Below are 27,915 nucleotides of genomic sequence, written 5' to 3'. Positions count from 1 at the left end.
CACCCGGCGTTTTTTTTTTGAGACAGCGTTTTTTTTTTGAGACAGAGTCTTGCTCTTTCGCCCAGGCTGGAGTTCAGTGGTGCCATCTCGGCTCACTGCAACCTCCGCCTCCCAGGTTCAAGCAATTATCTGCCTCAGCCTCCCTAGTAGTTGTGATTACAGGCGTCCGCCATCACACCCGGCTAATTTTTGTATTTTTAGTAGAGACAGGGTTTCACCATGTTGGCCAGGCTGGTCTCGAGCTCCTGACCTTGTGATCCACCCGCCTCAGCCTCCCAAAGTGTTGGGATTACAGGCATGAGCCACTACGCCCAGCCAAATATCCTACTTCTTAGCAACTTTTACCCTAATAGTTTTAGCACCCACTGATAATCTTTGTCTGAAATAATTATTACATTGGGGTTGGAAATGGCGATTTCCAAAGTCCAGCATTCCTTCTGCATTTTTTAGCTCACAATATTCTATAAACAGCAGATGAACATTCTTTTCTTCTCTCCCCTTTTTGTTTAACAATATGGATGCATAGATTCTGTTGTTAAATCATTACCTTCATTCTTCTCTTTTTTTGAGACAAGGTCTTGCTCTGTTGCCCAGGCTGCAGTGCAGTGGCATGAGCATAACTCACTGCAGCCTCAAGCTCCTGGGCTCAAGCGTCCCTCTCACCTCAGCTCCTGAGTAGCTGGGACTACAGGTGTGCATCACCCCTAGCTAATTTTTGTATTTTTTGTAGAGACAAGGTCTTGCTACGTTGCCCAGGTGGGTTTCAAACTCCTGGCCTTAAGCAATCCTTCCACCTCACCCTCCCAAAATGCTGGGATTACAGGGGTTAGGCACTACGTCCAGTCCCAGTATTCTTTTTAATTGTTAAATTGTCCTGAATTTGGCCCATGGAAACTCCTTCAAGCTGGCTCCTAAGATCTTTTGATATGAACTCATCAGTCTTTGAATACTTCCTATAGGCATCTCTGGTTTTTAAGACTTGTTTATATAATATTTATTTGCTGAAATTCCTGCAACATCTGTTTATTGGTTTTAGTTCTACTTTTTGCAGCAACAGAATATTTTACTTCTTCCATGTGGAATGTTCTGTTACTTAAATGCAGATATTATATTTGGGTTGGAGCAATTCTACAATACGACTTCACTAACATCACACAAGTACATAAATCATTAATTTAGCCCTACCGATATGCTCACTTTATTCCTAACTCTCACACTTTAGGATGTCCAATACACTTATTACCTGATTCAATTTCCAAAAGCTGCTAAGAAGTTAAACGTTCATTTTCAAGCTTCCAAATGTTCCCATGTCAAAATGGTTGCATCAAAGGGGCCAGGTCAGAATTTCCTACATATATTCTGGGGTAGATTCATGCAGTGGGTCACAGCAAGTCCTTGCTATCACTATAGTAACCACAAAAGTATTATCAAATACTGCATTAATACTTACCAGCTGAGTTACACCCAGCATTACTTATTATCCTAACAATCCTCTAACATTTGCATACAGATTTTTGCAGTTTATTATAATATTTTTATACATAAAGAGCACATAAAATGCAGATATGCCCTCTCTCTAGGGTATACCCAATCAACACTGCGTATTACTATACATATTTGCTCAGGCCAGTCAAGGAAAGCCTGATGAGCCTTGAGCAAACAATGTCCCCATTCTGAACAGATAAAGAGTACTCTGTCCTCTAGAATCAATACACCTTCAAATACAGGTAGGCAGACAGTAACCCTTCAAGTGGGCACACATACTCAAGTTCCTCTCTTTGAAGACCTATATGCAGTATCTGAAATTTATTGGTGGCATTTACCCATTAGGGAAAACAATTCTAATTATACATGGGAAGTTAATCAATCATATTAAATACATAAAATAGTATACCACTTTATATTTCTTATATCTTTTCCAGTATGATTAAAGCACACTGACAGCAGAAAGAATCTTTATCAAGTGCTTTGCAACTCTGAGCAGGGAGTATGAAATATTTACTCACTACACTATAAAGGTACAACAATAATACAATAATTAAAATAATATTAAGATACATAATAAAATGTAACTTTCAGTACTAAGAACAGAGGATGGGAAAAAAAAAGAATGCCTAATTTCTAGTTAGTTATCTAGGGCTCCTTGAGTGATGTGAAATTTTGACATTTTTGAACAATAATAGAAAAAAAACAAAGAACAAATGAGAAAGAGAAGGCAATGTAAAACAAATGTTAAAGGCAAAAGTAAATCAAATCAGCATGTAAAGAAAACATCCACAAAAGTATACCAATCATCCAGAAGGTACCTTTGTTCAGAAGAGGAAGGAAGTCAGGTGCTTTTTCCCGAAAAACTCTCTGAGCATCCTCAGCTTTCATGGACATTTCCTTTGTCTGAACTAGGAAAAAGCCTTTACCAACCATCTGTGAAAATAAAATTTCATTGAGATTTTAAAATGAACTTCTGAGACTAAAACAATGATTTCCTATTCTAGTATTTCTCTGTAGAAAATGCAACAGCAGCATACTGATTTTTGTCTTAATTATAAGTCTAATTCACGGTGTTTGCTATAGTAAGTTCTCACTATATGAGACTCTTACAGATGGGTGGTTCTGGTTTAGTACTGCAGTTAAGATTAAGGGTCAAATAAATGTGAATTATCTCTCAAGTTTAAAACATGATTAAAATTTTTCTACGACCAGATGGAAGTTTTAGTTTGGTGATACTGCAAATGTCCAATAAGAAGAGAATGGTTAAATAAATTATGGTACAGTCACATGATGAAATGCCACAGTTCATTACATTTATCATAGTTCATTAAATACAACAAAGATGTTATAATAAAATGAGGAAAAGCTTATGTAATAATGTTAATTTTACTTTTCTTTTCTTTTCTTTTTTTTTTTTTTGAGATAGGGTGTCACTCTGTTGCCCTGGCTGGAATGTAGTGGTGCAATCATAGCTCACTGCAGCCTCAAACGCCTGGGTTCAAACCATTCTCCCACCTCAGCCTCCCAAGCAGCTAGGACTACAGGCCCGTGCCACCATGCCTGGCTAATTTTTTAAATTTTTTTGTAGAAACAGGTTCTCGCCATGTTGCCAGGCTGATCTTGAACTCCTGGGCTCAAGCCATCCTCCTGCCTCAGCCACCCAAGATGCTGGAAATTATAAGCATGAGCCACTGTACCTGGCCAATAATGTTAATTTTAAAAGGCATGATACAAATTTATATAGTATAGCACAATAATGGTAGATCACACTTATGGAGTACTTACTATGTGGCAGGCAGTTTTATGTACTTTACATATATATATATTTAACCCTCTCATGAAGTAGGTATCATTACCCTTATTGTACAGATGTGAAAACTAAGGCGCACAGTGATTAAGGAACTTGCCCAAGGACATTTAACAATTAAGTGACAGAGCTGTGATTCAAACCTAGTTAATCTGATTACAGACTAAATAAATTTAAGAATGATTCCTAAAAAGATTATTCAAGGTATGGTACAATTACGTATTGATTTTAAACTTATTTTACTCTTTCTTATTTCTATAATTCTCCACAATGAGGGCATATTAATTTTTAAAGTAATTATGAAAGTAGTTTTTAAAAATGCAAAGTCAGCCCAGCATCATGGCTCACACGTGCATCCCAAGCACTCTAAGAAGCCAAGGTGGGAGGATTGCTTGAGACCAGGAGTTTGAGACCAGCCTGGGCAACACAGCAAGATCCCATCTTTATAAAACATTTTTTAAAATTAGCCAGGTGTGGTGGTGTGTGCCTGTAGTCCTAACTACTCAGGAGGCTGAGATGGGAGGATCCCTTAAGCCCAGGAGTTAAAGGCTACACTGAGCTATGATCTCACCACTGCACTCCAGCCTGGACAATAGAGCAAAACCTTGTCTCTTAAAAAAAAAAAAAAAAAAGTAGTCATTCCAACCACTTAATTTTTAGCAAAGCTTGTTAGGTTTTTAATAATTAAAAGTAACATATATTCTCAACACAGAACATTTGAAAAATAAAAAATAGAAATGAAGAAATATCAACCAGGGTGCTTCAACTAAAAGATGCTACTGCCATACAGGTATACCCTCCCAGTTTTCTTTTTCTCCCATTACAGAAATAATATATGCTCACTGTTAAATCCATAGAACTACAAAAAAAGAAAACCCTGCTCTTAATCAACTGCCTAAGAATAAGCATGACTGTTAACATTTAAGTATCTATAACTTTCCAGACTTATCTACTTAAAAAAATCAGTTACTTACCTAATATTCTACAAATTTTCACTTACTTGATTGTGACATTTTCTACATAAAATCAGTTTTAATGGCTGATAGTATTTCATCCTATGGTTACATTATTCCATACCATTCTATCGAATTTTATCAAACTCAAATCCTATTTCAGAACCCTCATTCAATGCTGCCTCCGAAAGAAGAAACATACATTTAAAAATTGTAGAGAATTACATGGACATCACTGCCAGATGACTGTAAAATAAAAATATCAGAAACAATTCTACCTCTCTTATTTTCTAGAGTGCTTATCATCTCTCATTTTATAAACACAAACTGATGAGATTATGATGATTACTTCAAAATAATGTTACCTAAATAATAAACTATATTTTAATATTTCACTGCAGATATTTGGAGACACTCCTTTTCATGAAAATTCTACTTTTAAAGACTTGAAAATAGTGGTAACTACCCAACTTCAATTTCAGATGATGAAATACTCCCAAACAATTCAAGCTATTTTACTCTATTTTATCCTGTACATATCTGTGATGTAGGTAAGAGAAGTCGAGGAAAAACAATTTTTATTGTTTGTTTGTTTTTGAGACGGAGTCTTGCTCTCTCACCCAGGCTGGAGTGCAGTGGTGGGATCTCAGCTCACTGCAACCTCCGCCTCGTGGGTTCAGGCAATTCCCTGCCACAGCCTCCCAAGTAGCTGGGATTACAAGCACCCACCACCACGCCAGGCTAATTTTTGTATTTTTAATACAGACGGGGTTTCACCATCTTGGCCAGGCTGGTCTTGAACTCCTGACCTTGTGATCCACCCGCCTCGGCCTCCCAAAGTGCTGGGATTACAGGCATGAGCCACTGCACCCGGCTGGAATCTGATTTTTAAGTGAGAAAACCAAAGTCTAGTAACTTCTCTTGGCTCCCTATGGAATGTCTTTCTGCTTTACCCAGCCTTTTTGGACGTCCTCACCTCTCTCAAATTGTATATTTCCTATTGTAAAAACAAACAAACAAACAAAAAAAACCATTATTTGATGCATTAAAACAATGTGAAACAAAATTCTGTAATCCTCCTGGGGTTTAACAAATATAGAGTTAGCAATCATAGTTTCAGTCTAAGCTGTCCTAAGACATTTGTGTTACGATATGAGAAAGACTCAAGTTTTATTTTTTTCATCTCAAGATTCACTAGCTTCTACACATATTTCCCTGTGAACTCATCTCATTTTTTAAAAAATGTAATCTCTCAATATAATATGTAAGTCTTTTGTCTTTCAGCATGTTTTGATACCCTCTTCACATGTACTTGGTATTTTATTTTTTATTTTTGTTTGTTCTCTTCATTCCTTAATTCTGTACTTTCAGAATAAGATAGGATAACTATAGCCAAATAGTCCCCAGACTGGAAGGCCCTAGAGTCCACATGCTTTCAGTCACATTCCTGCTCCACCAGGCATTCAGCAACTTTCCTTTACCACTGAGGGAGCATAATAGCATCATGTTTAAAGGTTAAGGTGTGGCCTACACAGCCAGACTGCCTGGATTGGAATCATGGGTCTGCTGTTTATCAGCTGAATGACCTTTTGCAAGGTACTTACCCTCTTTATGGTCTATTTTTCATATCTGTAAAATGGGGAATAATAGCACCTATTTCATAGAGTTGTTTTGAGTATTGAGTTAATTCATTTAAATTCCTTACAATAGTGCCTGGCATATAGTAAACACTATGTAAGTGTTAGTTATTATTATCGCTGTGGGATTATTGTTTATATTGTATTCCAGAGGATATCTAAAGAACATCATTCTTCCTGGTCATATTCTTTTCAAGGGCACACAACACTGCCATTTCACATACCAGATACCAAAGGTTAAAAGGTTAAGAACATTTGATGACTCATGAAGAAACACTGTTTTGATGGCTTTTTCTTTAAACATGCTAAATATTCTTTATGTCCACTCCTCATTACCTACGAAAAAGGAGTTTAACCTAAATAATTACATATTTTGAAAATTGTATGTAGTTTTTTTTTAAATCACCATACTGCATAATGAAAGCATTTACCTCTCAGATGTTGGATTAACATGTGATCAGATAGCTCAAAAGCCAGAAGCACATTTTTCTGTATCTTACCAGATTCATAGAATGTTTTTATCACATAGGCATAAGCAAAAAAAGAAAATATAAAAGTCTTAAAATTATACTTTGGCTTCTGTTGGTTTAAAAACTATACCTCAGATATACTTTGTAGATTTCAGACATTTCTACATGGGTTTTCTACATTGTGGAATATTTATCTATTGAGAGGTATTCATTTTTAGTATTTTCCTAAAATCATTCCTTTTGATATGTTCCAACTTTAAAAAAAAAAATCCATTCAAAAAGAGACTTGATGAGTTTTCCGGCTGAGTGTGGTGGCTCTCGCCTATAATCCCAGCACTTTGGGAGGCTGAGGCGGGTGGATTGCTTGAGGTCAGGAGTTCAAGACCAGCCTAACCAACATGGCAAAACCCTGTCTCTACTAAAAATACAAAAATTAGCGGGCATGGTGGCAGGCATCTGTAATCCCAGCTACTCGGGAGGCTGAGGCAGGAGAATCGCTTAAACCTGGGAGGCAGAGGTTGCAGTGAGCTGAGATCGCGCCAGTGCACTCCAGCCTAGGAGACAAAGTGAGATTCTGTCTCAAAAAAAAATAAAAAGAGACTTGATGAGTTTTCCATTCACTTCTCCATTTCTTTAGGTTTGGTTTTTAAATTCAAACAGATTCCTCCTGAAGGAACCTGATTAATGGATAATCAAAATACATCCTACTGCTGCCTTCCCACTGGAGCACCCACCAACTAAGGAACTGCTGCTTCTGGAGCCCCTAATCTCTGTATCTCCAATTATTTTTCAAGCAGAAGCTGCTACCCCAAAAACGCTTCTCTATTCATGAGCTCACCAAGACCCACTGTTCATGAGCCTATGAGCTTTGCCAACCTAGCTTCCATCTTACTCTTCTGCATCAAGCTCCCTTCTACGGCAATAAAGGAAAATAAGGAACATAATGTGGAGGTTGCTCTCACAGTCACAACAGGGTCCAAAAGTTGTATTCCTAAATGTACTTTTGGCTGGGCGCGGTGGCTCATGCCTGTAATCCCAGCACTTTGGGAGGCTGAGGCAGGTGGATCACGAGGTCAAAAGATTGAGACCATCCTGGCCAACATGGTGAAACCATGTCTCTACTAACAATACAAAAAAAATTAGCTGGGCGTGGTGGTGCCCACCTGTAGTCCCAGCTACTTGGGAGGCTGAGGCAGGAGAATTGCTTGAACCCAGGAGGCAGAGGTTGCAGTGAGCCGAGATCGCACCACTGCACTCCAGCCTGGCGACAGAGCGAGACTCCGTCATAAAAAAAAAAAAAAAAAAAAAAAAAAATTTGCATTTTCTTACCCCCTAACCAATTAGAACTCTAAAGAAATTTCTCCACTAAATAATTATAAAATGTCATGCTTTACTAAGCAGTACTACTTTTGTCAGCTTCTCTGGAAATCATCTAGTATAATGGAAACTCTTTAAGGGCAGAGAATTTTGTCTATGTATCTTCATCTCCAGCATATACTGTAGTTCATCATTTCTGAGTTGCTATCAATTATAAGATGTATTCCAGATAAGCAAAATCATGGAAAACAAATAGGCATCCTATCATCAGTGAAATATGATAACAGTAACTAGCACATAATAGGTGCTTAATGCTTACTGAATTGAATTATATATTTTTTTAAAGTTTCTTTGATAAACTATTTTGAGGCCCAAGCAATCTACTTACAGATGAATCTATTGGGAGAGGGGGTGGTGGCAAAGGACTATAGCTTGAGGGTTGCCTGTATTTCCAATAGCCAATTTGAAAAGAATGAAGTACTCCAGAGTGGTACATTTTTAAATCTAGGTGTATGACTATTTCTCTTCTCTTTCTCCTTACCTCATCAATTAGTTTCCTGGCATTTGCAATAGTGTAATCACCAGCAAATAATATCACTAAGCATGATTCATCGCTGCTCTTCTGTCTCTGACCCCGGGATATTGGAACAATGCTTCTATTGGCTTCTGTGGAAACACGAACAGCTTTGAGCTCTTCAGTAGTAGGTATAGGAACATAGTCCTGAACCACAGCATCTTCTGGAAGAAGGCTCCAGTTGAGTTCTCCTGACACAGGTGTAAAGTCATGAATGTTACTCCATGTATTGTTGAAGATACTTAGCCCTGCATCTTTGAACTGGAAAGCTAATTCAGGATAGTACCATTGAAAACATCCAAACTTGATATTTGAGGAAGACTCAATGATGGGTTGAGTGGCACAACACAAAAAGACTTCCAGCTTTCTACAATCTCGCACACGAAATTGTTGGCAGGCTAATGTGCACTTGCAATCTCTGCAATTCCGGAAAAACACGCTGCCTTTCACAGGTCCCAGAAAAATTATGCAGTTAGTACAGTCATCAATGGTAACTGTAGCAGAGTGATCAAAAATATAGATGTTACAGTTCTCACAGTCTTGAATGAGAAACTGTTGTCCTGCTACTGTCCCAGGTAAGCGACCTACTGTTTCATCCTTCAGTCCACTGAACATGTAGTCTTTTGGATCAACCTGCAGGAACAAAACACAGACCTTGAGTATTATTAACATTATTCAACAAATATCAACTAAAGGCCTATTGGCTGCCAGGCACAGTTCTTAGTGCTGAAATATAAATTCTTAATCTCAATGACTTTGAAACACAATAAGAAAATGAACAGGACAAATTGTTTCTCTCAATAATAATATAAAACCTATGATCTTAGTCAATATACATACCTCCCAGAAGACAGATCCCCTCTCTTTGCTATTAAATTGTGTTCTGGGCATGCAAAGCTAAAGGGTAGCCTCTGTGACACTATGGTTTGAGTTTTCCCATGACTTAACCCAAGTGACACCTACATCATCATTGCTACTGTCAATATTGTCAGTAGGCTTTTAGCCTATTTGGAATTTATACAAGTAAAAAATGTACTAAGCTTTGTAGAGTACCAGGGTCAAAAATATATTTTTAAATGATTGTTTTAAAAAAAGAGGCTATGAAAAATTCAACTCATATCCTATGTATCTAATGGTCTTAACCATGACCTTGCTATTTCAGCTTTCTGATACTTTTTCTTTTTTGATGCTTCATTTTTAAAACTTCTACTTTCTAAAAAATTCTGAGGCTGGGTGCAGTGGCTCTTGCTTTTAATCGCAGCACTTTGGGAGGCCGAGGTGGGAGGATCAGATGAGACCAGGAGTTTGAGACCAGCCTGGCCGACATGGCAAAACCCCGTCTCTATTAAAAATACAAAAATTACCCAGGCATGGTGGCGCATGTCTGTAATCCCAGCTACTCGGGAAGCTGAGGCACAAGAATAGCTTGAGCCTCGGAGGTGGAGGTTGCAGTGAGCCAAGATCGCACCACTGCACTCCAGCCTGGGGGACAGAGTGAGACTCTGTCTCGAAAAATAATAATAATAATAAAATAAAATTCTGAAATTGGGAATGTACCCAGACTGAAATATATTTCTCTATCCTTTTTCAAATCAATGTATGGTCTCAGTTTCTAAACCCCAACTAATTTCTGCAATATGCTACAGAAAACAGAAGAACCTGAAGACACAAGAATCACAATATGTAAATACAAGCAAATTTGATTCAAGCATTTATTAAGCTACAACGCAATTTTTCAAATTTGGCCATTTGTATTCTTAGATCTTCCAAACTATAGCTCGCTCCTTCCTTCGCTCCTTCCTTCGCTCCTTCCTTCCTTCCTTCCTTCCTTCCTCCCTCCCTCCCTTCCTCTCTTCCCTCCCTTCCTTCACTCCCTCCTTTCTCTCTCTCTCTTTCTTTCTTTCGAGACAGAGTCTCGCTCTGTCGCCCAGGCTGGAATGCAATGGCGCAATCTCGGCTCACTGCAAGCTCCACCTCCTGGGTTCAGGCCATTCTCCGCCTCAGCCTCCTGAGTAGCTGGGACCACAGGTGCCCACCACCACGCCCCGCTAATTTTGTTTTTGTATTTTGTATTTTTTTTTTTTCTGAGACGGAGTCTCGCCCTGTTGCCCAGGCTGGAGTGCAGTGGCATGAACTCGGCTTTCTCCTGTCTCAGCCTCCTGAGTAGCTGGGACTACCACAGGCACCTGCCACCATGCCCGGCTAATTTTTTGTATTTTTTAGTAGAGATGGGGTTTCGCCGTGTTACCCAGGATGGTCTCAATCTCCTGACCTCGTGATCTGCTCGCTTCAGCCTCCCAAAATGCTGGGATTACAGGTGTGAGCCACCGCGCCTGGCCCCTGTTTTTGTATTTTTAGTAGAGATGGGGTTTCACCATGTTAGCCAGGATGGTCTCGATCTCTTGGCCTTGTGATCCACCTGCCTCGGCCTCCCAAAGTGCTGGGATTACAGGCGTGAGCCACCGTGCCTGGCCTTTTTCTTTTTTTTTTTTTGAGATGGAGTTTCACTCGTCACCCAGGCTGGAGTGCAATGGCACGATCTTGGCTCACTGCAACCTCCACCTCCTGGGTTCAAGCGATTCTCCTGCCTCAGCCTCCTGAGTAGCTGGGATTACAGGCATGTGCAACCATGCCCAGCTAATTTTGTATTTTTAGTGGAGATGGGGTTTCACCATGTTAGCCGGGCTGGTCTTAAACTCCTGACCTTGGATGATCCGCCTGCCTTGGCCTCCCAAAGTGCTGGGATTACAGGTGTGAGTCACTGAGCTCGGCCCACATAATCTTTTAAACAGTATGCCTGGAAAATGTCACATTAATTTTTTTTATTTTAACTGACCTATCAAAATATGGTCACTAAAAGCCTATTTTTGTTTCTTCCATGTGACTTTCTTATCTACTTCAACTGTTTTAACTGTTTGTGACTATATAAACTTCATGCAAAACTATTCATGCACCATAGGTTCCCATATATGCAATATGTAAAAATTTGATTTATAAAGCAAAATTTAATCACCTTAATGATTAGCAAATGAGCTTAAATTGACTTAGTAATTGCACAATAGATATTGTACTTAGCCAGTTTTACATGCTGTACTAGGAGGAATACTGGTTTGCAGTATGAGGCAACAAAAGAAGTACTCGTTTTCCAGTCCCAATTTTGTCCCCTATAAGTGACCTGATCTTGAAAAAGTCACCATAACTTTCTGGATGTTCAGTCACTCTACCAATATTTGAATACCCAGTATGAGCCAGACATTGTTTTAGGCACTAAAATGAATAGGACCAGCTCTTTCCATAAAAGAAGTAAACATTCATCTAAACTAAACTAAAAACAACTTGATCATGTAATGAGAGATGCTGAGAATATTTTGGAGGGGACAGAGAACGGATATCTGGGGCGGGGAAGAGAAGTGGGGTGGAAGTTCTGCAAAATGTGAGAATGGATAAGCTAGAGCTCGTTAGGTAAAAGGGGTAGGAATAAAGGACCCTCCCTTCCCATGCCAGGCAAAAGTAACAGAAGGAACAAAGTAAAATTCTTCAGGGAGTGGGAGGAAAACTGAAAGTAGTTTGGTGTTACACATGCTATCAGAATGCTAGAAGATGAAGCTACAGAGGTAGGCAGAAACCGTATTATATAAAGCTTAGAAGTTATCCACAGACAAGAGGGAACCACAGAAAGATTTAAATAAGCAAAATTTACATGTCAGGATAATTATTCTGATGAGATAAGGACACGTGCAACATGGATTGATCAGAGAGACTATTGTAGTCATACAAAAAGGGCTGGAACCAGAGCTGTAATTAGTAGGGAAGAAGAAGATGGGATGAATTTGAGAAATACTGAGGAAAGAGAACCAGCAGACTGGTAATTCAATGGCTGTAGGAGGTAAGGCAGAAGGATGAATCACACAGGAAAGGCCATGTGAGGACATAGCAAGAAGGCAGCTGTCTGTAAGCCAGGAAGAGAGCCCTCACCAGACACTGAATCTGCTGGCACCTTGATCTTGGACTTCCCAGGCTCCAGAGCTGTGAGAAATAAACTTCTGTTATTTAAGCCACCAGTCTGTGGTATTTTGTTATGGCAGCCTGTTTTAGTCTGCTCAGACTGCAAAAGCCAACCTCTTGCTATGTCATCACCAGACCTGTCCTCTGTGCGAAGGAGAGGGAGGGAGCAAGTGCAAGCTAACTGAATCTTCTTATAAGGACACTAATCCTATCAGATCAGCACTCTACCTTTATGACCTCACTTAACCTTAATTACTTCCTTAGAGGTCCCATCTCCAAATACAGCCATGTGTAGGGGGGTAGGGCTTCAACATATGAATTTGACAAACATTCAGTCCATAACAGCTGCCAATGCTGAGGAGTTAAATGTAATTTACTATCCTAAGTATTTTCTCCAGACACTCCAGTTTTCCTAGCTCATAGGGAGAAATTAATCTGATAGCTAAAGATTTTATAGCTAAATAGTTCTGTAGTATAAAATTATTTGGATTGTCAGCACAGTCGTCCAAGGAAAAATTTAAGATTTATCTGGCTGTACTTTCTCAACAATTCCTGAAAGTTTTTCAAAACAAAAAGTAATAGGAGCTAGACACAGTGGCTCACATCTGTAATCCCAGTTACTTGAGAGCAGGCCAGTGGCCTAGTGAGACTAGGAGTTTGAGACTGGCCTGGGAGACACAGTGACACCCTCCGAGCTCTAAAAAAGTTTTTTAAAACTTAGCAGATTATTTGAAGTGAGTTGGTGGAAGGGGGGTAAAACAAACAAACAAACAAACAAACAAACAAACAAACAAAAACCCTTAGCTGGGCATGGTGGTGTGCACCTGTAGTCCTAGCTACTCAGAAGGCTGAGGCAGGAGGACTGCTTGTGCCTGGGAGTTCAAGGCTGCAGTGAGCCATGATCATGCCACTGCACTCCAGCCTGGGTGACAAAGCAAGACCCTGACACTTTAAAAAAAAAAAAAAGTAATAATAAACAACTGAAACTGAAATCCTTCGTAATTTTGCAGGTTACTAGTTCTGAAATAAAGTGTCTAGAATCACAAACATGGAAAGGTCATGTTTTAAATTATTTTTTCCTAAGAGCCATTTATGAAGTGAGTTTAGTTTAGACTGTATTTTTTTTTTCTGACATAGGGTCTCACTCTGTTGCCCACGTTGGAGTGCAGTGGCACACTCACAGCTCACTGCAGCCTCGACCTCCACCATTCAAGCAATCCTCCCCGCCTCAGTCTCCTGAGTAGCTGGGACTACAAGCGCACACCACCATGCACAACTAATTTTTGTATTTTCTGTAGAGATGGGGTTTCACCATGTTGTCCAGGCTGGTCTCGAACTCCTGGACTCAAGCAATCCACCCACCTCAGCCACCCACCTCAGGCGTGGTGGTGGGTGCCTGTAATCTCAGCTACTTGGGAGGCTGAGGCAGAAGAATCACTTGAACCCAGGAGGCAGAGGTTGCAGTGAGCCGAGATCGTGCCACTGCATTGCGGTGTGGAAGACAAGAGCCAAATTCTGTCTCAAAAAAAAAAAAAAAAATCAAAGAAAAATTTCAAGAGTTGTAATTCATCTGATATCAATTTAATGTCCTACAGCTATTAAACCAAGTTAAGCATTATTTTCCTAACAGAAAACAAAAATGAACATCTTATTATCTTACTAAGCAGCAATACAAATTTTTCATTAAAATTCATCTCCACAGTTAAATTTCCATAATGATAATGTGAGATAAAATAATGGGATTGTTAATTCCAATGAAAATCCAGTCTGAATAGAAGTAAAAAGATTCAGGAGTATAAGAAGCACTATATATGTACCAGGCACCATACTAAGTGCTCTATAATCATTCACTCAATCCATAAAAACCCCTATAAGGGTTGTGTACTATAATTATCTCTGTTTTATACTTGAGAAAATTGAGGCACACAGAGACTACATAACTTGTCCAAGGACACACTGTGAGTCCATATATATATATGTATATACACATGAGTCCATATATATGTATATACACATATATATGCGTGTATATATATACACACATATACATACACATATATACACACATACATATATATAGTGTGATCGATATAGATATATATATGTAAAGAGAGATATGCCTGTTTATGAACTCTCTATTCCATTGATTTGTGCATCTAGTAAGCAATTGTTTTGTATATGTATGTATGTATATATATACACACATATGGTGTATGTTTATATATATATACACACATATATACATATATATATATATAGTGCAGTGAGCCGAGATCGCGCCACTGTACTCCAGCCTGGCAACAGAGCAAGACTCCGTCTCAGAAAAAGAAAAAAAATTCCTAGATGTGAAACCAAAAACACAATCCACAAAAGAAAAAGTGAGTGGAAATTGGATTTTTACTCAAATTGAAAATGTTTGCTCTTCAAAAGACACTCTTAAGAGAAGGCAAGTCATTAACTGGGAAAAAAGTATTTGCAAAACATACATATAACAGGGGACTTGTATCTAGGATATATAAAGAGCTCTGAAAAACTCAATAATAAGAAAACAAATAACCCAATAAAAAATGGGCAAATGATTTGAATAAACATTTTACCAAAGATATATGGATGGCAAATAAGTACATGAAAAATGCTCAACATTTAGGGAAATACAAGTCATTAGGGAAATGCAAGTTAAACTACAATGAAACATCACTACACACCTATTAGAATGGCTAAACATTTTTTTTTAAGCTAGGTGAGGTGCAGTAGCTCACAGCTGTAATGCCAGCACTTTGGGAGGCCAAGGTGGGACGATCGCTTGAAGCCAGGAGTTTCAGACCAGCCTGAGCAACACAGCGAGACCTTGTCTCTACAAAAAATAAAAATATTAGCCGAGTGTGGTGGCAGACACATGTAGTGTAGTCCTAGCTACTTGGGAGGCTGAAGTGGGAAGACTGCTGGAGCCCAGGCAGTCCAGGCTGCAGTGAGCCATGATCATGCCACTGTACTCCAACCTGGGAGACTGAGCAGACCCTGTCTCTTAAAAACAAATTAACCTGACAATACCAAGCAAGTGATGTGAGGATGCAGAGCAACTGTATCTCTCATATACTGCTGGTAGGCAAAATGGCATAGCCACTTTGAAAAATAGTTTGGCAGTTTCTTTTTTAAATTTTTAATTATTATTATTTTTAATAGAGACAGGGTCTTGCTCTGTTGCCCACACTGGAGTGCAGTGGTGCAATCAGAGCTCACTGCAGTTTCAAACTCCTGGGCTCAAGCAATCCTCCTGTCTCAGCCTCCCAAGTAGCTGGGACTACAGGCACATGCCACTCTGCCTGGCTATGTTTATCCATTTTGTAGAGGTGGGGGTCTCACTATGTTGCCCAGGCTGGTCTTGAACTCCTGGCCTCAAGCGATCCTTCCGCCTTCACCTCCCAAAGTGCTGCGATTACAGGTGTGAGCCACTGACCTGGCAGTTTTTTGTAAAGTTTAATAAACAATTTCCATATGATCAGCAATCCCACTCATGGGTATTTACCCAAGTGAAATGAAAACTTATGTTCACTCAAAAACCTGTACACAAATATTTATGGTAGCTTTATTCATAATTACCAAAATTGGAAACAACCCAAATGTCCTTTAACTGATGAATGGATAAACAAACTGTGATATATCCATACAACAGAATACCATTCAGCAATTAAAAAGGAACTCCTGGCTGGGTGTGGTGGCTCATGCCTGTAATTCCAGCACTTTGGGAGGCCAAGGTGGGTGGATCACCTGAGCTCAGGAGTGCAAGACCAGCCTGGGCAACGTGTTGAAACTCCATCTCTACCAAAAAGATACAAAAAATTAGCTGAGTATGGTGGCACTCGCCTGTTGTCTCCACTACTTGGGAGGCTGAGATGGGCGATCACTTGAGCCCCGGAGGCTGAGGCTGCAGTGCGCCGAGATTGTGCCACTGCATTCCAGCCTGGGTGGCACAATGAGACCCCATCTCAAAAAAAAAAAAAAAAAAAAAAAAGGAACTCTTGATACATACAACAACATGGATAAATCTTAAATGCATTATGGTTAAGTGAAAGAAGCCAGACTCAAAAGGTTACGTATTGTATGATTCCATGCATATGACATTTTCAAAAAGACAAAACTATAGGGATAGAAAACTTATCAGGAGCTGGGAGTGGGGCTGACTACAAAGGAGCAAACTGACTACACAAAGGAAGAACTTTTGGGGCCGATGGAACCATTTTATATCTTGATTGGTGATAGCTCCACAACTATATTTATTTGTCAAAACTCATAGAACCATACACTTAACAAGGGTAAATTTTACTGTATATAAATTACACTTCAATTAAAACAAATACTTAAAATTTAAACATTGGTAAGTCAGCTGATAGCTATGTAGCTGAGAGGTTATTTCACAAATGAAAACATTAGTGCCACACAATTATAGAACTAATAGTGCTGAAATATAAATTCTTAATCTCAATGACTTTGAAACACAATAAGAAAATGAACAGGACAAATAGTTTCTCTCAATAATAATATAAAACTTATCATCTTAGTCAATATACACACCTCCCAGAAGACAGATCCACTATCTTTGCTATTAAATTGTGTTCTGGGCATGCAAAGCTAAAGGGTAGCCTCTGTGACACTATGGTTTGAGTTTTCCTGTGACTTAACCCAAGTGACACCTACATCATCATTGCTACTGTCAATATTGTCAGTAGGCTTTTAGCCTATTTGGAATTTATACAAGTAAAAAATGTACTAAGCTTTTATGAACAGACACTTCTCAAAAGAAGACATTTATGCAGCCAACAGATACAAGAAAAAATATTCATCATCACTGGCCATCAGAGAAATGCAAATCAAAACCACAATGAGATACCATCTCACACCAGTTAGAATGGCAATCATTAAAAAGTCAGGAAACAACAGGTGCTGGAGAGGAGGTGGAGAAATAGGAACACTTTTACACTGTTGGTGGGACCGTAAACTAGTTCAACCATTGTGGAAGACAGTGTGGCGATTCCTCAAGGATTTAGAACTAGAAATACTGTTTGACCCAGCCATCCCATTACTGGGTATATACCCAAAGGATTATAAATCATGCTGCTATAAAGACACATGCACACGTATGTTTATTGCGGCACTATTCACGATAGGAAAGACTTGGAACCAACCCAAATGTCCATCAATGATAGACTGGATTAAGAAAATGTGGCACATATACACCATGGAATACTATGCAGCCATAAAAAAGGTTGAGTTCATGTCCTTTGGAGGGACATGGATGAAGCTGGAAACCATCATTCTCAGCAAACTATAGCAAGGACAAAAAACCAAACACCGCATGTTCTCACTCATAGGTGGGAATTGAACAATGAGAACACTTGGACACAGGAAGGGGAACATCACACACCAGGGCCTGTCATGGGGTGGGGGGAGGGGGGAGGGATAGCATTAGGAGATATACCTAATGTAAATGACGAGTTAATGGGTGCAGCACACCAACATGGCACATGTATATATATGTAACAAACCTGCATGTTGTGCACATGTACCCTAGAACTTAAAGTATAATAAAAAAACAAAAAATAAATAAAAAATTTTAAAAAATGTACTAAGCTTTGTAGAGTACCAGGGTCAAAAATATATTTTTTAAATGATTGTTTTAATAAAAGGGGCTATGAAAAATTCAACTTATATCCTATGCATCTAATGATCATAACCACGACCTTGCTATTTCAGTTTTCTGATACCTTTTCTTTTTTGATGTTTCATTCTTAAAACTTCCACTTCTATAAAAAATTCTGAGGCTGGGTGCAGTGGCTCTTGCTTTTAATCCCAGCACTTTGGGAGGCCGAGGTGGGAGGATCAGATGAGACCAGCCTGGCCAACATGACAAAACCCCGTCTCTGTTAAAAATACAAAAATTACCCTGTATTTTGAGCTTATATACTATAAGCTCAAGACCTGTATCTTGAGCTTATATACTATAAGCTCAAGACCAGTATCTTGAGCTTATATACTATCGATGATTCGAGAAACTGAAGTACTACATTTATATTAGCTTACCATTTTGTGAAATATATAACAACAAAATAGAATTATGAAATTTTAGGACTGAAAAGATTCCCCATATCATCTAATCTAATCTGAATCTATTTTTACATCCTATCACATTCCCTTTGTTCATCCAGATTTGCCTGAATGTTTCTAGCAATGCTTACCTCCCCTCATGAGCTGCTCAAAGACTTCAAGAACTGGAAGGGATCTTAGGAAACTGAGGGCTAAAAGCTAAATTACTTTACCAGTGAGGTATAGTTAGGTGCAGAATACAAATTAAAATTCCAGCCCCATATACTTTTCACTCTCTATGCTTTTTACCTTTATCAAAATTTTATATGGGTGAAGAAACTGAACACTCACACATTGCTGGTGGAAATATAAATGGTGCAGGCACTCTAAAAAACAGTTTAGCAGTTCCTCAAAAAGTTAAACATAGGACGGTCGCGGTGGCTCACGCCTGTAATCCCAGCACTTTGGGAGGCCAAGGCAGGCAGATCATGCAGTCAGGAGATCGAGACCATCCTGGCTAACATGGTGAAACCCCGTCTCTACTAAAAATACAAAAAATTAGCCAGGCGCGGCGGCGGGCGCCTGTAATCCCAGCTGCTGGGGAGGTTGAGGCAGGAGAATGGCGTGAACCCGGGAGGCGGAGCTTGCAGTGAGCTGAGATCACACCACTGCACTCCAGCCTGTGCAACAGAGCGAGACTCCGTCTCAAGGAAAAAAAAAAAAAAAAAGTTAAACATAGAGTTACCATATGACCCAGCAATTCCAAACCTACATGTGTACACAAGAGAAATGAAAACATGTCCAGACAAAAACTTGTATATAAATGTTCACAGCACCATTATCCATAATAGACAAAAAGTAGAAACAACCCAAATGTCCATCAGCTGATGAATAGATAAATAAAATGTGGTATATCCATACAATAGAATAAAGTCTTGATACATGTTACGATATGGACAAACTTCAAAAACATGCTAAGTGAAAGATGCCAGTCACAAAAGTCTAAATATTGTGGCTCCAATGAAGTGAAATGTCCAAAATAGGAACACTTATAGAGACAGAAAATAAGTTTGTGGTTTCCAGGGGCTTGGGGAGACGAGAATGGGGAATGACTACTAATGGGTACAGGGTTTCTTTTTCCAGGGATGAAAATGTTCTAAAATTAGACCATGGTGATAAGCCTGTGAACTTACTAAAAAAATACTAAACTATATACTTTATTTTTAAACTACATTTATTTTAAATTTTTATGGATATATAATAATAGTAGTATGCATTTATGGGATACATGTGATATTTTCATACAAGCATACAACGATGTAATGATCAAATATGGGTAGCTGGGATATCCATTACCTCAAACATTTATCATATCTTTGTGTTGGGAACATTCTACATTTTCTCTTCTAGCTATTTTGAAATATACAATAAATTATTATCAACAATAGTTGGCTGTGGTGGGTAGTGGGGAGGAGAGGATGAAGAGTGGTTGGTTAATGAGTACAAAAACACAGTTAGACGGCTAGGCACAGTGGTTCATGCCTGTAATCCCAGCACTTTGAGAGGTCGAGGCAGACAGATTGCCTGCGGCCAGGAGTTTCGAGACCAGCCTGGCCAACATGGTGAAACCCCATCTCTACTAAAAAATACAAAAACTAGCTGGGTGTGGTGGCACGTGCCTGTAATCCCAACTGCTTGGGAGGCTGAGGCGAGAGAATCCCTTGAATCCAGGAGGCGGAGATTGCAGTGAGCAAAGATCATACCACTGCATTTCAGCCTGGGCAACAGAGCGAGACTCCATCTCAAAAATATATATACAGTTAGACAGAATGAATTATATACTTTAAATGGGTGAATTGTATGGCATATGAATTATATCTCTAAAAAGCTATTTTTAAAATTAATAAACAAAGAACTAGTTAAATCCTTTAAACAACTTTATATAGAGGATTTAAAACCTACTCGCAAATTCTTTGACACTCCTCCCATTAAGAGGTCACCTCCTCTTGGAACTGGGTGGGCATTTGTGACTGCCTCAGCATTACTCCTGCCACATCCAAATTAAGTCTAATTAAGTGACTTAAGAATTCACTTAAGAAGCTAGTTAGAAAAAACCGGGCAGCTTCTGCCAGTCTCTCTTAGGATGCTTGCCCTTGGAACCCTGCCATCACACTGTAAGGAAGCCAGGGATACATGCAGAGGCCCCAGCTGAGCTCCCAGCCCAAAACCAGCATCAACTTGCCAGCCAGCTATGTGGTCAAGCCATCTTGAAAGGTGTCACGGTTGATGCCACATTGAGCAGAGTCAACCCTGCTTAACCTTATGCAAATTAAAGAGTTGTGAACAAAATATCTGCCATTATTTTAAACCATTAAGTTTTAGGGTGGTTTGGTACACAGCAATGGGTAACTAGAATACTTTTCATACTTAAAAGAAGGCTAAAAACAGTATCTAGCCTCCTCCTACTTAGTGCAGACACTTCTTTCTAGCAGATTACCACCCTAACTGTCTGACGATTTTGACTAGCAGGGAGATCAGGTCCTCAACAAAGCCACCCCTTCCACTGATGACCAGTCCTGGGAATTATGATCTGCCTTATGTTAAAACCAGTTCTGTCACGCCCAACCTCTGGTTTAAGTTCTTTCCTCAGAGGTGACCATTACTGTCTAAACCTCTTCTTCAGGACAGGCCTTTACCTTACTAAACAGTAGAGAAATCTTTAGCATTGTCCTACTATATAGCTGAGGAACCTGAAGTGCACAAATTGGCTGCTTTACCCAAAGTTATACAATAGATACCTGAAGTTCTGGTATAAGATTTTTGTTTAGTATTATTTCTATTGAATATGAGACAAATATAACAGACACAACATGTGTTGTCCTTACTCAAATCACAATTTTCACACTTAAGCCATAATTGTTTAGAGTTAATCCTCATTTCCATTATCTAGGAGGAAGAGTATGGGCATGAATAACTGGAAGATGAAAACTACTTTTCCGTATCACTCTTCCTCACCTCATGTGTACTTAAATGTTTCCTGTTTTAACTCCAGAAAGCCAGTAAACTCTTTCAGGGCAGGGATAAGTCTTATAATTTTGAGACTTACTTGGTGTTTGAGTACATATATACTGAATAATTTGCCTACCTATGGGTGGCAGCATACAGATAAGGATAAAAACATTTCTTTTGAAATAATTTAAACACAAGTCTTACAATCCAAAAATATTTCTCATCACATCAGTGTAAGAATTGTAATCTTTTTTCTTTTTCAAAGTCAGTAGCAATAGAAAATGAGCTTCTTACACTGTTGACTACAGTGTGTCAGTTGCTATGACAATGCTTAGTCCCCAGACATTCCTTCTAATTGAGACAATTTCTCCCAGCTTCAGTCCCCTAAGACTGACCCAATTACACAACTCAAACCCCAAAACCCAAGGGGTGCCCCTCAATAAAGATACTCTGGGCTGGGAGCGGTGGCTCACGCCTGTAATCCCAGCACTTTGGGAGGCTGAGGCAGGTGGATCACCTGGGGTCAGGAGTTCAAGACTAGCCTGGCCAACAAGGTGAAACCCTGTCTCTACTAAAAATATACAAAAATTAGCCAGGCGTCATGGTGCGCACCTGTAATTCCAGCTACTCGGGAGGCTGAGGCTGGAGAATCACTTGAACCCAGGTGGTGGAGGTTGCAGTGAGCCGAGATCGCGCCACTGCATTCCAGCCTGGGCAATGACAGAGCCAGACTCCGTCTCAAAAAGAAAACATCAAAAATAGATACTCTGATTACACAACCTAAGGAAAAATGTAAATACCCTTTTCCAAGTTGCAAGGAAATTTTTCAGGCAACCCATTTTGTTTTTACATGTAAAAGTCTTACAAGTTGAATGGTAATTGTCTGATATAACTTTAAAACTGTATATGCTATAATCCATAACCACATTCCAGAAGCCTAAACTTTTAATATAAATCATTTCTATTAATATGCATGTATCATATCTCATTTATGTTCTCTGGGCTGTATTTGCAATCTGTTCCTTTTAAGGTACAACTGAAATCTTCTAGGAGCAAGCAAGGCCATGCTCAGTAAATGTATCATTGGACTAATACAGAACATTTGCACACCAGCCCAAATTAACCTCATGGGAGGCAAGGAACTAGTAAAAAATATTTTATTTATTTATTTTTTTTTGGAAACAGGGTCTCACTCTGTTGCCCAAGCCGGAGGGCAGTGGCCCGATCTTGGCTCACTGCAGCCTCTAAGTCTCAGGCTCAGGTGATCCTCCCACCTCAGCCTACTGAGTAGCTGGGACTACAGGTGTGCACCACCATGCCCCACTAATTTTTGTATTTTTAGTAGGAATGAGGTTTCGCCATATTGCCCAGGCTGGTCTGGAACTCCTGGGCTCAAGAGAGCCACCAGCCTTGGCCTCCCGAAGTCCTGGGATTACAGGCATGAGTCACCATGCCTGGCCCCAGAAAAAAATATTTTAAATTGTATAAAATTTAACAAGCTATCATAAATGAGGCACCTTAGAAAGAATTCCTAGTAATTCCAAAAGAAAAAAAATCTAAAAAGAAAAAGCTGTTGGGAAATGTGGTATCTGCATTGTCTCAAAATGTAAGCTGGTAATTCTCTTCAACAGTCCAAAAGATTTTAAAACTGGGGTTTTTTTCAGAGTGCTCATTTGGTTAGAAATTCTCATTTTGATTGGCTGAGTTGATCAAGATTTTATTATACACACACTCAGAAGCATGAGCTTATTTTATATATCCAATAACATCTCTTACATCTCTACAACTACAGAACTTAGTAGTGTTCTCAAAAAAAAAGGTTCTCTGTAAGCTCAAAACAGTTTCTACAATTGAAAGTTTATTACACACTCATTTGTGGGGAAAACGCTTAGATGTTGGTGTCCAATATTATATTTCTCAATGCATTTACTTAGCCAATGGGCAAAAGAAGAAAAAAAATCACAGGACACACACACTTATCTAAAAGAAGGATTAACATGAGAAATCCTAACTAACCTGAATATTATGTTAATAAACATTAACTGTAAAACAATTTATTGTGAAACGATGAGTCATAGGGAGCCAAGACTACTATAAATAAAAAATAAAGGCATTTTATTTAGTTTAGATTTAGACTGAGTTCAAAAGAAAAAAACTAAAATAAAAATGAAATACACAACTTTCTCTATGGCAGACAATTCAAGCTAAAAGAACATTGTTAGAAAGCCAAAGGCTGAGGAAAATGATATCTTTTAAAAACCGCCCATCAAATAACTTTAAATGGCAGGTGCAATCTTCTTGTGAAATAGAAAGCATAGTACTTTCTTCCCCTACATTATAAAATGCTACTATCGAGTATGACTAACAGAGAATAAAGGTACTATGTGACCCAAGAAGGGTGTGTATGAGAAGTAGGGGCAGAAAGACGGGGCTGAGAAAAGCTGCAAAAAGCTTTCAATTTCTTAACTCTGACTCTTAGAGACCAGAGCTTACCTGAATACATTCTGCTAGGGATTGGAAATCATGCAGAAAGGTATGTGATTCCAAAACGTTAATACATTTATTATAAAGTAATCTTGGGTAAAGATATGTTGCCTTAAGCAAGGAGTTAACTGTTCATAATACCCATTTGAAAAATCTCTCATTTTGTTTGGGAGAAATAATTGATAAGTCCATCAAAGTAGTTTAGCAAGCACAAATGGAGAACTATGTAGAAAGAGGAACTATTATGAAATGTATCACCGAGTGTGTTTTGTGTAAGACTAATGGAGGTTTTCAAAGTTTGTTGGTTTCTGGCTATATACAAAAATAAAAATAAGGGCGTTTTCATTCATTTAAACCAGCAGTAAAATACTGCCTGGTTTATGCCGCTTATTTTCACCTTACAGTCTTAGTACACATTCCAAGACTGATGCGATATTCATTATTTCTTTCGGATAACTGGAAGAGGAGGGAGAGTAAAGCTGTACATTAAACAGTCCACTTGGTAATTGAGAAAATTCAGCAGTGAAATGTATCATGAGGCACCAAAGAGATTTGCCGGGGAGAGCAGACAAAAGAGAAAACAGCCACAGAACATTAAGCCCCGGAAGAGATGAGAATCAGTCCCATATACGTAACTCGACGACTAGACAAAACCCCGCTTGACGCTGCCAGTGGGTGAAACGAGGTGATTTGAGATTCAGGGCGTTCTCGGCTCTTTCCCTCTCTCGAATCGATCATCTCCAACAGGAATTCAGAGCAAGGCAGGGTTCGGAGCCAGAGAAAGCTCCCGGGGGAGTCTGTCCACCACGACAACAAACTCCTAAGACTCCTTCCGGAGCTCCACAGCCCTCTGGGCGCCCTCTCTAGCGCTGTACTTCACGCCCCCGCTCCCCAAAAAAAGTCAGCTATCCGCGTTCAAGAGAGTGCGGCAGCAGTTGGGTCGGCCCCCTCAGCGGTCCCGGGCCGTAAGGGACCCTGGCGGAGCGGCTCAGTGAGGCTGAGACAGCGGCTACACGACTTTCATTACCTTCTCGCGCTGATCCCAGCTGTACTGCTTTGGCCGCTCCTCCTCGTTCTCGGGCCGCGACTCCTTGTCAGCCTTCCGTCTCTTGGAGAAGAAGCAGCCCATGGTCCCAGCCCGCGGAGCTCGTTGGCCAGCTCACTTAGCTCAGGCACTTCCTAGAGTGTGGCGTGAACCCTGGGAACCCCGGCTTCGCAGCTCTCCGGACAACGCCCGGCGGAACCGCCCAACAGTCCGCAGCCTTACTTTGCCCGCCAGGCCCAGCACCCCTTCCCCTTTTTCGTCGCCCTGACGACCCAGCGCAGCCAATGAACGCTCGGCGCCTGTTGAGCCAATCAAAGCCTCTCGAGCAATCCTGCGCGGCCTATGAAGAGAGGCCGACGTATCCACACACCAATCCACGCCTGGCTCCTGCGACAGCCCCTGGCGGCGGGGCGGGCCGGCTCTGGCGCAAGCACGGACAACCCCGCCCACAGCTGTGGCACGGACCGCCCTTGGCCCCGCCCTCCCTCGGCCCCGCCCCTCCTGGGACTTGGTGGGCTCTCTAGCTGGTGGGAGGCCAGGCTCGGCATCCGGGTTTTTTTTGCCCCGATTGATAAATTTGCAAGTTCAAGGCGCGGGAGAGGTCTCTAGTTGAACATTAGATTTATCTTATGATGAAAGTTGTGAGGGACAGAAATTCCCGCTGACACAAGAAGACCCTGAAATTTGTATTTCTAAATCGTCTTCTCCCCTCATCACCCTTCCTACCGCCCTCTCATCGCCTGGCCAGGGTCACTCCCTCAAAAATTGTACCCCATAACCTCCCAATCCTCTTCTGTGCTTTTTATCTTTCTTTCTTTCTTTCTTTTTCTTTCACAGGGTCTCGCTATGTCACTCAGGCTGCAGTGGCAAAATCATAACTCACTGCAACCTTGCAACCTTGACTTCCTGGGCTCAAGCGATCCTCCTGCCTCAGCCTCCCTCCTGAGTAGCTGGAACTACAAGCAAGCACCACCATGCCCACCTTTTTTTTTTTTTTTTTTTTTTACTTTTGTAGAAATGGGGTCTTGCTATGTTGCCCAGGCTGGTCTTGAACTCCTGGGCCCAAGCGATCATCCTGCCTCATCCTCTCAAAGAGCTGGGAGTACAGGCAGGACCCACCGCACCCCAGGCTGCTTCTGTGTTTTCTTAAGACTTTCACATATGGCTCTAAAATTGCACAAGTACTTAGTAAAATAGTTAATTGTGTATTGTTTCCCTATTCGAACTGTGACTTTCCTGAGATCAAAAAGGTATATCTTTTTTTTTTTTTTTTTGATGGAGTTTTTGCTCTTGTCGCCCAGGCTGGAGTGCAGCAGCGCCATTTCGGCTCACTGCAACCTCTGCCTCCAGGGTTCAAGTGATTATCCTGCCTCAGCCTCCAGAGTAGCTGGGACTACAGGCGCCTGCCACCACGCCCGGCTAATTTTTGTATTTTTAGTAGAGACGGGGTTTCACCATGTTGGGCAGGCTGGTCTCGATCTCCTGACCTCAGGTGATCCACCCACCTCGGCCTCCCAAAGAGCTGGGATGACAGGCATGAGCCACCGCGCCTGGCCTAAAAGGTATGTCATAAAGGGCATGTAGGGCCGGGTGCGGTGGCTCACGGCTGTAATCCCAGCACTTTGGGAGGCCGAGGCGGTAGGATCATGAGGTCAGGAGATCGAGACCATCCTGCCCAACATGGTGAAACCCCGTCTGGTGAAACCCCGTTTCTACTAAAAATAAAAAATTAGCCGGGCGTAGTGGCGTGCGCCTGTAGTCCCAGCTACTCGGGAGCCTGAGGCAGGAGAATTGCTTGAACCCAGGAGGTGGAGGTTGCAGTGAGCCAAGATGGCGCCGCTGCACTCCAGCCTGGGCGACAGAGGGAGACTCTGTCTCCAAAAAAAAAAAAAAAAAAAGCGGGGCCGGGGGCGGGCACGGTGGCTCACACCTGTAATCCCAGCACTTTGGGAAGCCAAGGCGGGCGGATCACAAGGTCAGGAGTTGGAGACCAGCCTGGCCAATATGGTGAAACCCCGTCTCTACTAAAAATACAAAAATTAACCAGGCGTGGTGGCGGGCGCCTGTAGTCCCACCTACTCGGGAGGCTGAGGCAGGAGAATAGCTTGAACCCAGGAGGCGGAGGTTGCAGTGAGCCGAGATGGCGCCACTCCACTCCAGCCTGGGCGACAGAGCGAGACTCCGTCTCAAAAAAAAACAAAAAAAAAAAGGCAGGGGGGAGGAAAGCTGGGGGGAGGGATGTACCTTTGAATCTCCTACACCTGGCCCAAGTCCATACTAGGTGCTCAATACAACGTTTGTCAAATGAATGAATGAATGCATGCATAGGTGCTAGTGAAGGAAGCATTTATAAACTTCCCCCATCCCTTCCCAAAGAAAGTGACTGAACTGTGGGGATGGGAGGCATGTGGATTTATGGTAAAGGGGTTCTCCTCATGGAGTTTATAGCCTCGTTGAGGACATAAGCATTGCATATGAAAAATCAGATCTGTTCTAAGCAAATGGCATAGGGTTTGTCAGAATATATTTAAAGATATATACACTAAATATTAATATTTGTTATACTTGGGTCGAATTTTACTGCAATACACATGCATTGCCTGTGTAATAGAAAAGAAAGGTAAGTCAGTTTCTCTAAGAAACAGTATTTTGACATCTCAGTAGGATATCAAATGCTGATCACTTCAGATTCAAATTTGGTTATCTTTTAAATTTCCCATACTTATTCACATCTAGTTTGTATCCTAAATGAGCCTCTGACTTTTTTTTTTTTTTTTTTTTTTTTGAGATGGAGTCTCACTCTATCACCCAGGCTGGAGTGCAATGGCTTGATCTCCGCTCACTGCAACCTCCACCTCCCAGGTTCAAGCAATTCTCCTGCCTCAGCCTCCCGACTAGCTGGGGCTACAGGCACACACAACCACACCTGGCTAATTTTTGTACTTTTAGTAGAGACGGGGTTTCACCATGTTGGCCAGGCTGGTCTCGATCTCCTGAGCTCAGGTGATCCACCCACCTCGGCCTCCCAAAGTGTTGGGATTACAG

The 27,915-nt window shown here is 40.7% G+C and overlaps 1 protein-coding gene across 1 annotated transcript in view; it reads right to left on the bottom strand.

The window, feature by feature from the left end:
* Positions 1–25,296, bottom strand: part of RP2 (RP2 activator of ARL3 GTPase) — a 44,881-nt gene extending 19,585 nt beyond the window's left edge. The window contains exons 1-3 of the mRNA XM_054471007.2: positions 24,853–25,296; positions 8,214–8,879; positions 2,307–2,421 (exon numbers count right to left, since the gene is read on the bottom strand). Of these exons, the coding sequence (XP_054326982.1) occupies positions 2,307–2,421; positions 8,214–8,879; positions 24,853–24,954 (883 nt within the window). The 5' untranslated portion in view covers positions 24,955–25,296. The remainder of the gene's footprint in view (positions 1–2,306; positions 2,422–8,213; positions 8,880–24,852) is intronic.
* Positions 25,297–27,915: the final 2,619 nt, after the last annotated feature.

The sequence above is a fragment of the Pongo pygmaeus genome, chromosome X (assembly GCF_028885625.2).
Source record: "Pongo pygmaeus isolate AG05252 chromosome X, NHGRI_mPonPyg2-v2.0_pri, whole genome shotgun sequence".
NCBI classification, from domain to species: domain Eukaryota; kingdom Metazoa; phylum Chordata; class Mammalia; order Primates; family Hominidae; genus Pongo; species Pongo pygmaeus.
This window is presented reverse-complemented; position numbering and strand designations above follow the sequence as displayed.